The sequence below is a fragment of the Dipodomys spectabilis genome, unplaced genomic scaffold, assembly GCF_019054845.1.
Source record: "Dipodomys spectabilis isolate Male_0828 unplaced genomic scaffold, ASM1905484v1 ptg000140l, whole genome shotgun sequence".
Classification (NCBI taxonomy): Eukaryota; Metazoa; Chordata; class Mammalia; order Rodentia; family Heteromyidae; genus Dipodomys; species Dipodomys spectabilis.
The window spans coordinates 35,860,317-35,872,839 of record NW_024870817.1 but is presented as its reverse complement, the minus strand read 5'-3'; the positions used below and the strand labels follow the sequence as shown (position 1 = coordinate 35,872,839).

Sequence of the window (12,523 nt, the reverse complement as noted above, 5' to 3'; positions counted from 1 at the left end):
CAGACTATTTCTGTGCCAAGTTTATAACAGTCTAGGTTATAATTAGCTGTCCTGTTTACTTCAAAAAAGATCAATAAACCACCAGGAAACCTGAATGATGCTGCCATGTATGGAAAATTAATTGGTGGTGGGTTTAAGTTTCTTAGCATCCCGGGTCTTAATAATATGTTCTGTGTTCATTTAAAGTTTATGAAGGGTACAGATCACAACACAAACAATCTAACAGCTTAGGCATATTTGAAGGAAATTGTTAAGGAGCATATAATCAAACACATTTACATTCACATTCACATTGTTTAGAAAAACCTTGAGGAAGAGTTACGGAAGTGTTAATAATTAAAACTCTTCTTTTACACAGTCTCCTGACCCAGGTACTCCATGAGGAAGCTAATAGCTGCAATCCATAATACTGATTGTTGCAGGCCAAAGTTCCTTTTTTGACACCAATTATCCCGAAGGAGTACAAGTCTCTCAACTTTCTGCCTGATAGTTGGCAGAACTATGTAGTAAAAATCTATGATACTATGGAAAAAAAAGGAAATCCATATGGCATAAAATCTCCTCTCCCAAGGAAAAAAAAATATTACCTTTGCAAAAATCTTAGTATGGGTTGACAATATGCTCTGAGAGCATGGTAACCTTTATTAATAGGGACCTTAAGCTGCAGTTATCCTAGCTAAAGTAATATACACTTCCCATTAACGTTTTGGGATAAATAGGAAGGAATCTTGGGATTCCTCGTTAACTGAACTGGTCACAGAATATAACTATAAATTTTCCACTGTTTACACACTTGAAAAAATTATAATAGTGATTTATCTATTACTCAGTATTCAAATTATACAATGTTGGATACATCTTTAGTCTCTCTTTTCACTGTTGATTGGTCATCTAGTTCATGATTTATCTTGGCTGCCTTTAGGAACAGAAAAGCCAACCTTGCTTGTCTCCTCTTTGTTAACAATATTCTTTCATAATACTGACTACATTTTTAAATAATATCCACAATCTTTCTTAGGTTCTTGCCTAACAGAAAAATAAATCTGAAACAACTGAAGTACCATGATACAGACAATTCTGAGTCATGAAGTTCTTGGCAGTTGCAGAATATTTATTTGTTTTTAACAACACATTCAAATTTAATTAAATAAACTCAGCTTTTACCCAAGAATTTAATTATACACATTCTCAAACTACCTAGAGAGAATAATAAGCATACTGAATAATTTCTTCTTAAGAGCAACATGATCTTGAAATGAGAAATCATATTGAGTTCCCAAGTTTTTTAGAAACCAAAGTTAATTGAATATATCAACAGCTTAGTTTATTTAAATTTAATTGTAATACCTTACTCTACACACATGAGGAAAGAAAGATAATTATTCTAAGATAAACCTTGTGTGTAGAAAAGAGTTAATCAGGCTTCTGACTATTGAAACAGATAGACCCATGTGGAAGTCTGGCCCTTACATGGAACTTGGGGATGGTGATTTCAGGAAGAATCATTACCATTCTGTAAAGAATGTAGTTTTCCCTGAACATCTACTTTTCTTTTGGAAGTCTAGAATGTTAGTATGTGGTAGGGTTCCTACTAGTTCCCAATAAAAATCCTGGGCACTGAAGCTTGAAGCAAAGTCTCAAGCCTATAATCCTGCCTAGTTGGTTGGCAGAGATTGGGAGATTACTGTTCAAGGCCAACCTAGGCATAAAAGTTCAGAAGATTCCATCTCATTCAATGACTGAACACTGGTAGAACATGCCTGGTTTCCCAGCTACAGAGAGAATAACTATGGCTGGACACAGTAGCCTGTTATGCCCTGAAAACACAGAAAAGCACAAGTAGAATGACTGCCATTCAACTTGGCCAAGGAATAATGTAAGACTCTACCTTGAACCAATGTAAATGGCACCATAAGCATGGTTCAAGTGGGAAAGTACCTGCCTACCATGTTCAAAGCCCTGGGTTATAGTGCCTAGTATAAAACCAAACAATATCAACAACGACAACAAACTTTCCTGAGTTCTGAGATCTTAGCAAGTTTACAGTCTTTCTTAGAAGATGACACCTCTGGAGAAAACTCTTCATGAATGTTATTACTATTCATTGTAGAGGAATTAAATACATTCTATATACTCTGTTTGTATTGACTTTACTCCAGATTTTGTCTCACGTGCTTTTCCATATGTTGATTTTGCTTTGAGCCCTTTTGCTACATATAATAAATCGTAGCCATGAATATGACTATTGGAAGAGTTCAGCAACTGTTTTAGCAGGCCATTACAATGAGGGGTGGTCTTAGTAGCCTTGACACAAATGTAAATTCTTACCCCCAAAGATAAAGAGCTGTGGTGTTGATCCTAAAGATAGGATAAAAGTTTTAAGAGGAAAGAATTTCCATGTTAACTTGTCACCTACCTTAGTATGATCAATATGTACATGTTCTCTAAACATATGGTTCATACACATTCATGCACGTGCACGTGCACACACAAATGTACACAAAACTTTACCAAATGTAACTCCCCTTTCCATTGCTGTCTTCTTATTCAGTATTAATTTCCCCTCTCTTTTAATCATACAGGCCCTGTAGGTTAGTCAGTAACAATTTAAGCAGTGAATTTAACATCTTAGAATAGAGTTACTAGCTAAATTTCTTTTGAGAACAAAACCCAAAAGACATCTTCCCTAGAAATGTGTTTAACTTGGCAGAGAATGAAGAAGCATGGCATTTGTAGCAGGAATTTATTTGTTTTTCTCCTAGCAAATGCACAAGTCTTTGTCCATGTGGAACAATGAATCCGTTCTAGCCAAGTTTTAAAAATGCAGCTGACCAGAAGAATAAATAATGGATCTGCCTACCTATCTTCACTGCCTTTTACATTACTTGTAACTTGGTAGTATAGTTATTAAAAAGAAAAATTCATTTGCTACAACCCAGCAAAGAAATTCTTTTTTTTAAAAAAATCTATACTTTGTAAAGTAGGAAGTTAGGTGAAGGACATGTGGCTTCATGTAAGAACTTATAACTTCTAAATGGCATTACCTTACATAGAGATTAAAACTATATTCTGATAAGCAATACCTCAGAGTGTCAAAGGCCAAATTACTAGGCTCATGAATATAACTGCATATTTCCTTTGATTTTAATTTACTCTTGATTCTGAGCTCATTTTACATCAATGAGCATTGCCTACTGTTTCCACATATGTATGCCTACATGACAATTTCTCTATTAGTTTTCATTTGTCAGGAATCCTTTATTAAATTACACATGGTCCAGATTAATTTTTCCCAGGATAATTCTCCTTTCCTGTAAGCTTCTTAGCATTTACCAATACATTTGCAACACCTTCTTGTAAAACAATATGACTAAAATGTCTCACTCTACAGAGATAGAGATGGTACTTGAGATAATCTTTTTTTAACTCTAGAATTACCCTTGTCCTCTCACTCAACCCAAGCAATGAGTTATCAAAACTCAAAAGACCGAAGATTAAGCCTCACCATCCAAAAGATAAAATGGGGAAATGTCACCCCAGGGTACTCACCCACTTGAGTCTGCAGAGGTGATAGCAATCAAGGGTAGAATCTTAAGGGGGAGGCTTGTTGGCCGTGGAATGTTTTCTGATTCACTTTTCAAGTCAGCCTGTTCCAACTGTCTGAAGGCAAGGGGAGGAAGCTGGATATTACGGCATGAAAGTCTCCGTACAAGATAGGGTTCCATTCCCCGGAAAGGGTCTTCCTCTTCATTACTGGAATGTAACGTTTCCTCAGAGGCCTAAGGGAAAGTTCAAGAAAGTGCCTTGAATTGACAAAACTCTCAGAATGTGACATGACTAAATGACACATGGATACCTTCCTCAGGAAGAAATTAAGTGAAACATAATGCATGAAAAATGTTAACTAGAAATCAAAGCCTCTGGACAGCATCTTTACCATAAAACAAAATTGAAAAGAGAAAAGATCATCAAAGACACTAACAGAATATTGGGTATAAAGATTAGAGTTCACAACCCAATACTAGATTTATTTTAAAAGTAGGAGATTTATTCACCAGTACTTTTAGGTATGGCCTGGTTGTAATGATTGACTGACCTCCTCAATAATTTTAGAACTAATGAACTTTGTACATGAGTTGTATAAAATCAAAAGGAAAGCAAATGTTTCTCTTCATTGTGGAAAATTAGTTAGGAAAATATTTTATATTTTGATTTATGTGTGTGTATGTGTGTATGTATGTGCATGTGTACATTCTAACATGGATTATGTATGAAGAAAAAGCTAGAAAATTAGTCTTATTTTTCATTATACTTAGGATTGTATCTGTGACACATGTCTTCATGTCTCTTGCCAACTGTTCAAATAAGACTTTATGAGGGGAATTTTAAAAGGCAGGAAAAGAAAATCTGAGTGTCCAGTAGAATTTAAACTACACCTGAATTTTACAAATTATTCATGTGCAAAGGCAAATCAAATCTAGAATAAATCATGCATTTATCATTTTGATCTGCATTGAGAAAAATATATCATTCCAAGAATGATAATTATTACATGGTAAGTATTAGAAAGTCTATTCTCTGATTCAAGGATTATTAAATATTGTTATATATTTAATGGAGTGATAGGTTTTTAAACTCTTAGACTTCCCATTTTATCAGTTTTGCTTTAAGACTATTAAATATGTGTAATGTGTCAGTTTTTTATAAAAATATGATTGATATTTACACACAAACACTAAATAATACCAGGTATGTTCTATGGTAGACAAATACCTACAATATGAAAACAACATAAAGTATAATTCTTTTTCTTCTGTGTTTTACAGGTAAAGAAACTTGCCCATCCAGGCAAAGTACTCCTTCCAAAAATTAGTCTACTTGTTCCAAGTTACAACTGCCTGAACTTTAGAGCACCCAGACCTAGTTTAGAATCTTTGTTGTACTTTTTAAATATTATATTACTATTGGGGAAATTAACTTAGGACCACTGAGATTATTTCTCCAGAAATGGAGATGAATTTTCTCTGAAAATTGAGATAATAATCTTAACCTCTCAGGATCATTGTCTAGATCAGCTATGAAGTACATGAAGCACCAATACTGGCAGTACTCAACAAAATGACAGCTATTATTATTGGAACTCAGGCTAATCTTCTTTTTCTTTTCATAGCACTAGACTGCCTTTGATGTTCATTTTCCTTGTTGGTTTCCAACAGAAAATGTACCTCCTCCTGATACATATGCTGAAAATGATGACAGGGATGTGAAATGGGTCAGTCTATTCAGATTCACTGTTTTGTCTAATTTTATGGCCAATGAAAGGTATTGTAGCTACAAACAAAGTTTATTTATTCCAAATCCTAGATCCAAAGACCTGGATTCAGAAAATCTGTGCTCTGAGGAGACTAGTAGCTTTATTAAAACATTACCCAGAGTAATGATGGTTAAGGTTTATTGAGTTCTCATTAACTGGTACTGTGTTTTACCTGTCCAATGTTAATTTATATTCCAGCCCTCTAATATAGAGTTTTTTTCTTATCTCATCTTAAATATAAAGAAATTAATACCTACAAAATATTAATCACTGACCAAGTATGGCAACTAGGGTGATCAACAACCCTTGATTGCCTAGGATGTTTCTATTTTAGCATCTAAATTCCTGTATCCAGGGAGACACCCCTAACCAAACCAGGATGTCTGACCCCTCTAGAAGTCAGTATCAAACCCAATCCTTTCCAGTTAAAGTTGGGAATAATACAAACAACACTAAACCATCTTTACAGATATAGTCCCTGACAGGGGATACTACTAGGGAAGAATAGATCATACACTAATTGAACACAACTTAATAAGTATCAAACTCTGATTTTGAAACAGTGAATATATCAGAATAACACTACAAGAACATTGGGAATTAATGATAGCTTGTGATTAAATGAGGAGATAGAAAGACTTGGAAAAAATTATAGTAAGTGAAGTAAGCCAGGCCCAGAGAAACATAGGTCCCATGGTTTCCCTTATTTGCAATAACTAGTATATGTCTGAGACAAGCAGAAAAGGTCAGATAAGTTGATGTTAGGTGAAATGAACCCCAAGATAAGGACTCAAATGGTTTTTCTTTCTTGCTATTATTTCTAACATATTTATAAGATGATTTCTTTGTTGCTTTGTATGTCCATCCCCCACGGTATAACCGTGTTTTCACTGTATTTGATGTTGGCATTATTTGTGGAGGGGAAGGGAAAAAACAAATTGTTTAAATAGGGATACAGGTGGATCCATTGCAACAATGAGATATACAAGATGTTAAGTTGAAAAACAAACTTTACAGTTTAGGCAGGGGCGGTTGGGGGCGGAATGTAGTTGTCTTCTTAGGTATAAAATCAAGAGTTTATACAAAATAAACTTTAAGAGCATTTTGGGGTCTGAAATATTCTTATTTCATAATAGCCCATGGCAAAAAAGTCAGTATTTAGTAAGAAGGCAAATACAGAAAATTAAGAGAAAACATAGACATGTGATATTCTTTGCTTTTATATGGGGAGAATGTATTAGTGAAAATCATTTAAGAATAGAGGTGTGAATGTAACCAACACTTGTCGATTGCCTGAGGGTCATAATTAGATATTAACTTAAGTATCTACATGCTTTGCTCAGGTGGTACAGAGAAGAAAGCGGATACATAACTGCAGCACAGTACTGTTCATATTGAATGCTCCTGGCTGAAGTCATCAATTTTTAACTTTTTTCCAGTTTTAAAAATTATCGAGTTTTTTGTACAAATGAGTGGCCATTTAACAAAGCCATTTATGAATACAATGTATCTTGATCAATGTTACCCCTCTCCACATTCTTACACACCTTTCCCCTACCCACCTTTTCCCCTCACTCTTCTAAATTTTGTGGGATAACATCAGATTGTTGTTTGCAGTTTCCTCCTCTTCTCTTCATTTGTCTAAGTGTTTAGTTGCTTGTTAAGGGCACTAGCACTGGAGTTATAAAAATGCTTTTTATAAGCCAGGTTATTTGATGACTAATTTAATGTTTATGACATCACCTTTTCAATATATCTGCCTCGAGAAGTTACTTCTACTCAAGGAGGATCTCTATTAGAAATTAAGTTTATGTTCATGTTCATACATGGTTAAACTCAAGCTTCTTGTATTTTTTAATCTTGTTAATATAAAAGAAACCCGTAGGTGTCTGCATCTTAACATTTTCCATTTAAAAAGAGGATAGCAAGTGGCACTTTCATGCTCTAGATCAATGTGCATCAATTATCCTTGAGAAAAACATAGAACAATATTTTGGGGGAGAAAGCAGGAAATTAAATGCCCTCATTTTGGAAATAAATATAAAGCTGAACACCAGAGCAATATATAAGCTTGAGAACATGGCATTTTTTTGCAAGGAGTTAAGAAAAAAGTTAGTAGGTCTAATGTTTCTAAGGGATTATTTATCAAAATGTGGTACTAACCCCCTGTACCAGGATCCTACAGTTCTTACTGAGGTTCTTCTGAACCCCAAATCCTCTTCCCGACCTGCCAAATCACAATAGCTATGTTTAGGGTCTAGAATAAAAAAAAATCATTGTTGTGGTTTTCAGGTATGCTTAAAGTTGAGGATCGATGGTTTTAAACATCTTAGACTAACTCTAGTAAGAGTCTTTGACAAAAATGCAGGAACAAGCTAGTTATTCCCACTCATTTATAATAACAAACAACTAGACATAATATAATTGCTGCACTAAAGGATTGGCTTCCAATCATCCTATGATGAAATACTACCAGACTGTTAAATAATGCACAAGAATGTGTTATTATGTGAATATGACATCATGTTGAGTGGGAAGAAGAGATTACAGAGTGATCTCACTTCTATCAAAACAATAACATATAAACAAACAGTCATAGAAAAACTTCTATGATCATAAAAAGAATCTAGAAGAATAGATCCCAATTCTCTAAATAACAGCTTTCTGAGTAGTAGTATCAGTAATGACTTAAAAATTTTTTTTTGGTAGTATTAGGATCTGTGATTTGAACTCATAGCCTTGTACTTGCTAGATGGCCATTTGATTACTTGAGCCACATCTCTCATTTCTTTTCCTTTAGTTTTTTTGTTGTTGTTGTTGTTTTTTGTCAGTGGTGGGGCCTGAACCCTGGGCCTGGGCGCTGTCCCTCAGCTCTTCAGCTCAAGGCTAGTGCTCTACCACTCGAACCACAGCACCACTTCCATTTTTTTCTGCTTATGTAGTGCTGAGGAATTGATCCCAGAGCCTCATGCATGCAAGGCAAGCATTCTGCTACAGAGCGACCTTCCCAGCCCCTCGTTTTACTTTTTTTTTAAAAAAATTGGGTCCTGTATTTACACCTGGGTCAGCATGTACCAAATCTTCCCATTTCCCACATACATTCATGCTACCCTACTTTGCTTGCAATGGTTGGGATTGGTTGACCTAACATTTTGTGCACGTTGGCCTCAAACTGCAATCCTCCCAAATAGCTAGAAATGCAGCTGTGAATTATCATGCATGACCTATTTTGATTTTTTTTTTTTTTGGGTCCGGTAGTGGGGCCTGAACTCTGGGCCTGGGCGCTGTCCCTCAGCTCTTCAGCTCAAGGCTAGCACTCTACCACTTCAGCCACAGCACCACTTCCGGCTTTTTTCTTTTTGCTTATGTGGTGCTGAGGAATTGAACCCAGGGCCTCAGGCATGCAAGGCAAGTGCTCTACCTCTGAGCCACCTCCCCAGCCCCTATTTTGATATTTTTTAACCTACTGGTGCCTAGATTCCCTGTAATAAAAGTGCATTACTTTTAAATAAAAACACAATGAAAGTCATAATTTAATGTCACTATCATATTCAACTAAAAGTCATACTTATGCTCTAAAAATATTAATCCAACAGTGGACATTGCCTAAATATACTGTTCTTTTATACTTCTGTGAAATCATTCACAATATACTAAAGTAATAACTGAGAATCAGTCATAGGGTTTTATAAGCCTCACAAGTTTTGCTTCTAACCTCATTACTCATCACATGAGCTTTATCTTAAAGCTAAGTGGTAATGTTGCCCATAAAATCTTATAGAAAACTAGCTTAACATCATCTTATCTGGTTATGTGTACATAGCAAGTCAAGGCAGTAGAGAGTAATAATGAAAAGGACATGGGGCTGAATTAACACAATCTGTTTCCAAATGGGTATTTGTATACTGACACAGAAGAGGTTCTTTGTTAAATGAATTTGTGCCAAAGGCTAACAAAGATAGCAGATAGCTCTGAAATATCCATCGAGGAAAATCCAAATATAGGCTGTGATTTCATACTGATTAGAACAGAGAAATCACTAAAGTTTCCTAAAGCCATTTCCTTTAAGCCATCAAAACTTCATGAAAGTTTTTTAAAGGAATAGAAAAATGTCTCCTTCAGTAATAGTCTCATCAACAAGAAAGTCTATCTGAAACTCTAGAATTCAATTAACCTTTTGTAAATAGAATTGTGCCTTTCTTGGGTGACCTTGAAATATGAAGTTGATTTTATTTTGCTAGTAGGGGAAGGAAAAGTAAGGAAAAACATGAGTCCCGCCAATAATTCACCTCACAATCATATACAGTAATGGAATCACAACTGTAAAAAAGAAACTAACATTTATTTATTTATTTATCCTTTAGCCCCTAAATTTAGGTCTTTCTGAAAAGTGGGCTTAAACTCATCCAGCCTATTCTTGTGGTGTTTTGAAAAGTCTGTCACTTGAGAAATGAGGAATCAAACTATACCTTTAACAGCAATATTAAAAAAAACTACAACTATTATCTTCAAGTTCTGTTTAATTACAAATATTAATCAAAAGCATCATTTCAAATGAGATGAAAAACAGAAATTATCATTTAAGAAAAGTAAATGCATTATAAGAAACTAGGCCTACACATTTAGAATAAACCAAAACAGATTGGGCTTTGGGGAAGGAATAAAACAACTAAGGAAAGTGAAATTTGCTGTTTGTAGGGAGTTAGAGATTATGACTTTTCTTTGTGTTCTAATGTTACTGATATCAAAGCTTATAGGTTTAATCCATATATAACACTGTCCACATTTTTCAGGAACTTCTGGACAATTCACTAATGTAATACAAGTCACAGGAACATGACAGGAGGCCTGCAGACTTTAGATTTGCCTGTGATCTCTGAAGCAGTTGTATGACTCAATGCCTGTCCTTGGTTGTGGTCCAGAGGCAGTCTTTCTTGCCAATGGATTCACAGAGAGCCAGCAGGGGTCCTCCAGAGGTCAGAAAAGAGCCACGCCCATCTTCATAACTAGCATTTAGACCCACCGTCTTTGGACCAGGATGGACACTGAAGTATGTACCCTTGTTACATGCTAGCTCTGCTGAAAAATTATATGCAATTGAAATTATATTTTCAGCTTAAAACGTTTTTGAAAGCCTAGGGTAGCCATAAGCTAGATGCATTAGAGTTTTTAAAAACAGAAGTCAAAGCACAGCATTGTAAACCATTTACAAATTACAAGAAAGTGATAAGAAAATGCAAAGTGGGAGCAACAAATGGAAATAACTACCTATCAATAATTAACCTGAATGTAAATGGACTAAATTCTCCTTTTAAAAATTACACAGTACGGTGAAATGGATGAAAAATCCAATAACATGCTGCCAATTAAAGATATGTTTAAGCTTTAATGACAGACATATGCTGAAATGAAAGGAATAGGAAATGATGTTCCATTCCAAGAATAATCCAAGAGAACAAGGTGACAAAATTCATCAAATGAAAATATTTTTTTTCGGTCAAAATTTGTCACGAGACTAAGAAATGCATAATGATTCAATTCATCTACAGAATATAGCAATGGCATATACACCCAATACTACTCAAATATAGATAACAAATATTAGAGGAACTAAGGGGAGAAATGTAGAAGTAAATACGAGTAGAGGAATACAAACTTTCAACAATAAATTCACACAGATAAATAGTAAAGAACCCATAGACTTGAACAGCATTCTAGACCAGGTGGGCTTAATAGATACATGCAGTACATTATTCAACAACAACGGAATACACTATGTTCTCAAGCATATGATTCTAGATAAGTCTTGCAATGGGCCATAAAACAAGTCTTAACAAATTTAAGATTGAGATCATGTCAAGTATCCCTTGACCACAGTAGTTTGAAACTAGAAGTCAATAATGAAGACATTTTGGAAAATTCATAAGTATGTGCTGGGAAAATGGGACATCCAAAATATTACAAATGAATGAAATTTGATTCTTATACCACAGACAAAAAATTAGTTCAAATTGTATTCAGGCTGTAAAACTGTAAACCTCCTGAAAGAAAACAGATAGAAAATATCATATTTTAGATATATGACAAAATCACAATCGACAAATCCAAAAACAATTTAGATCACATCAAGAAAAAGCTTCTATAGAGAAAGGAAATAATCAACAAAATGAAAATATTTTCTACCCAATGGCAAAATCAGTAATCTGATTTAAAAATAAACAATGACCTAAATATTATTCTTAAGAAGACAAACCATTAGTCCACAGGTACATGAAAAGCTGCTCAGCCTCATTAAATGTCAAGGAAATGCACACCAAAACCATGAATAGGCTATTACTTTATATCTGTTAGGATGGACTAATGATTGCTTGTGGATATATGCTAAAAAGAGAACACTGCTACCTTTGAATCCAAAAGAAAGGCAATCAGCATGTCAAAAATTTGGCTCTCATGTTTGTAGTATTAATCACAATAACCAACATACAGAAACAATTGAAGGATCCAATGATAGACAAATGGTTAAGAAAGTATGGTACACATATGCAACTGAATATTATTTAACCATAAAAGAGAAAGATCCTGCCATCTGAGTCAATGTGGATAAATCTGAAGGACATCATGCTACATGAAATAAGTGACAGACAAGAGCTTTATGATCTTACATATGAGATTAATAAATAAGTTGCTATCACAGGAACAAAGAGAACCATGGTTGCCAAAGTTAGTGATGTCAGGAAAAATGATTAATTTTGTTTTGCAGGCACTTTAAGTCCTAAAATGAATGAGTTCTGGGGATCTAATGCACAACACAGTGGCCATAATTAATAATACTGCAATGGTCACCTTAAATTTGCTAAAAGAAGTGTTAAATGTCCTCACTACTTTTGCGTGCACATGCACATTGCATACACATACACAAACACACACACACACACACACACACACACACACACACACACACACACAGGGAATGGGGGTAACTGTGATTTTTATCGTGATAATCATTACACAATGTATGCAAATATCAAATCACCATGTCCTAACCTATAAGTATGGATGCATATAAATTTATAATATATACCTCAATAAAACTAGAAAAAGCAAAAAATGCTCATCCTTTTAAAATAATAATAAAATGTAAATAATTAATCAAATTTTAAATATGTCACTAATTATAGAAGGTTCAGGTAGAGATTATGTTGAGCAGCA

General features: G+C 34.6%; 1 protein-coding gene across 2 annotated transcripts in view; it reads right to left on the bottom strand.

The window, feature by feature from the left end:
* Pde4d (phosphodiesterase 4D) overlaps positions 1–12,523 on the bottom strand; it is a 1,402,687-nt gene that overhangs the window by 928,558 nt on the left and 461,606 nt on the right. For both annotated transcript variants that reach the window (XM_042690975.1, XM_042690977.1), the window contains exon 4: positions 3,550–3,779. In XM_042690975.1, coding sequence (XP_042546909.1) covers positions 3,550–3,779 — 230 coding nt within the window. The remainder of the gene's footprint in view (positions 1–3,549; positions 3,780–12,523) is intronic.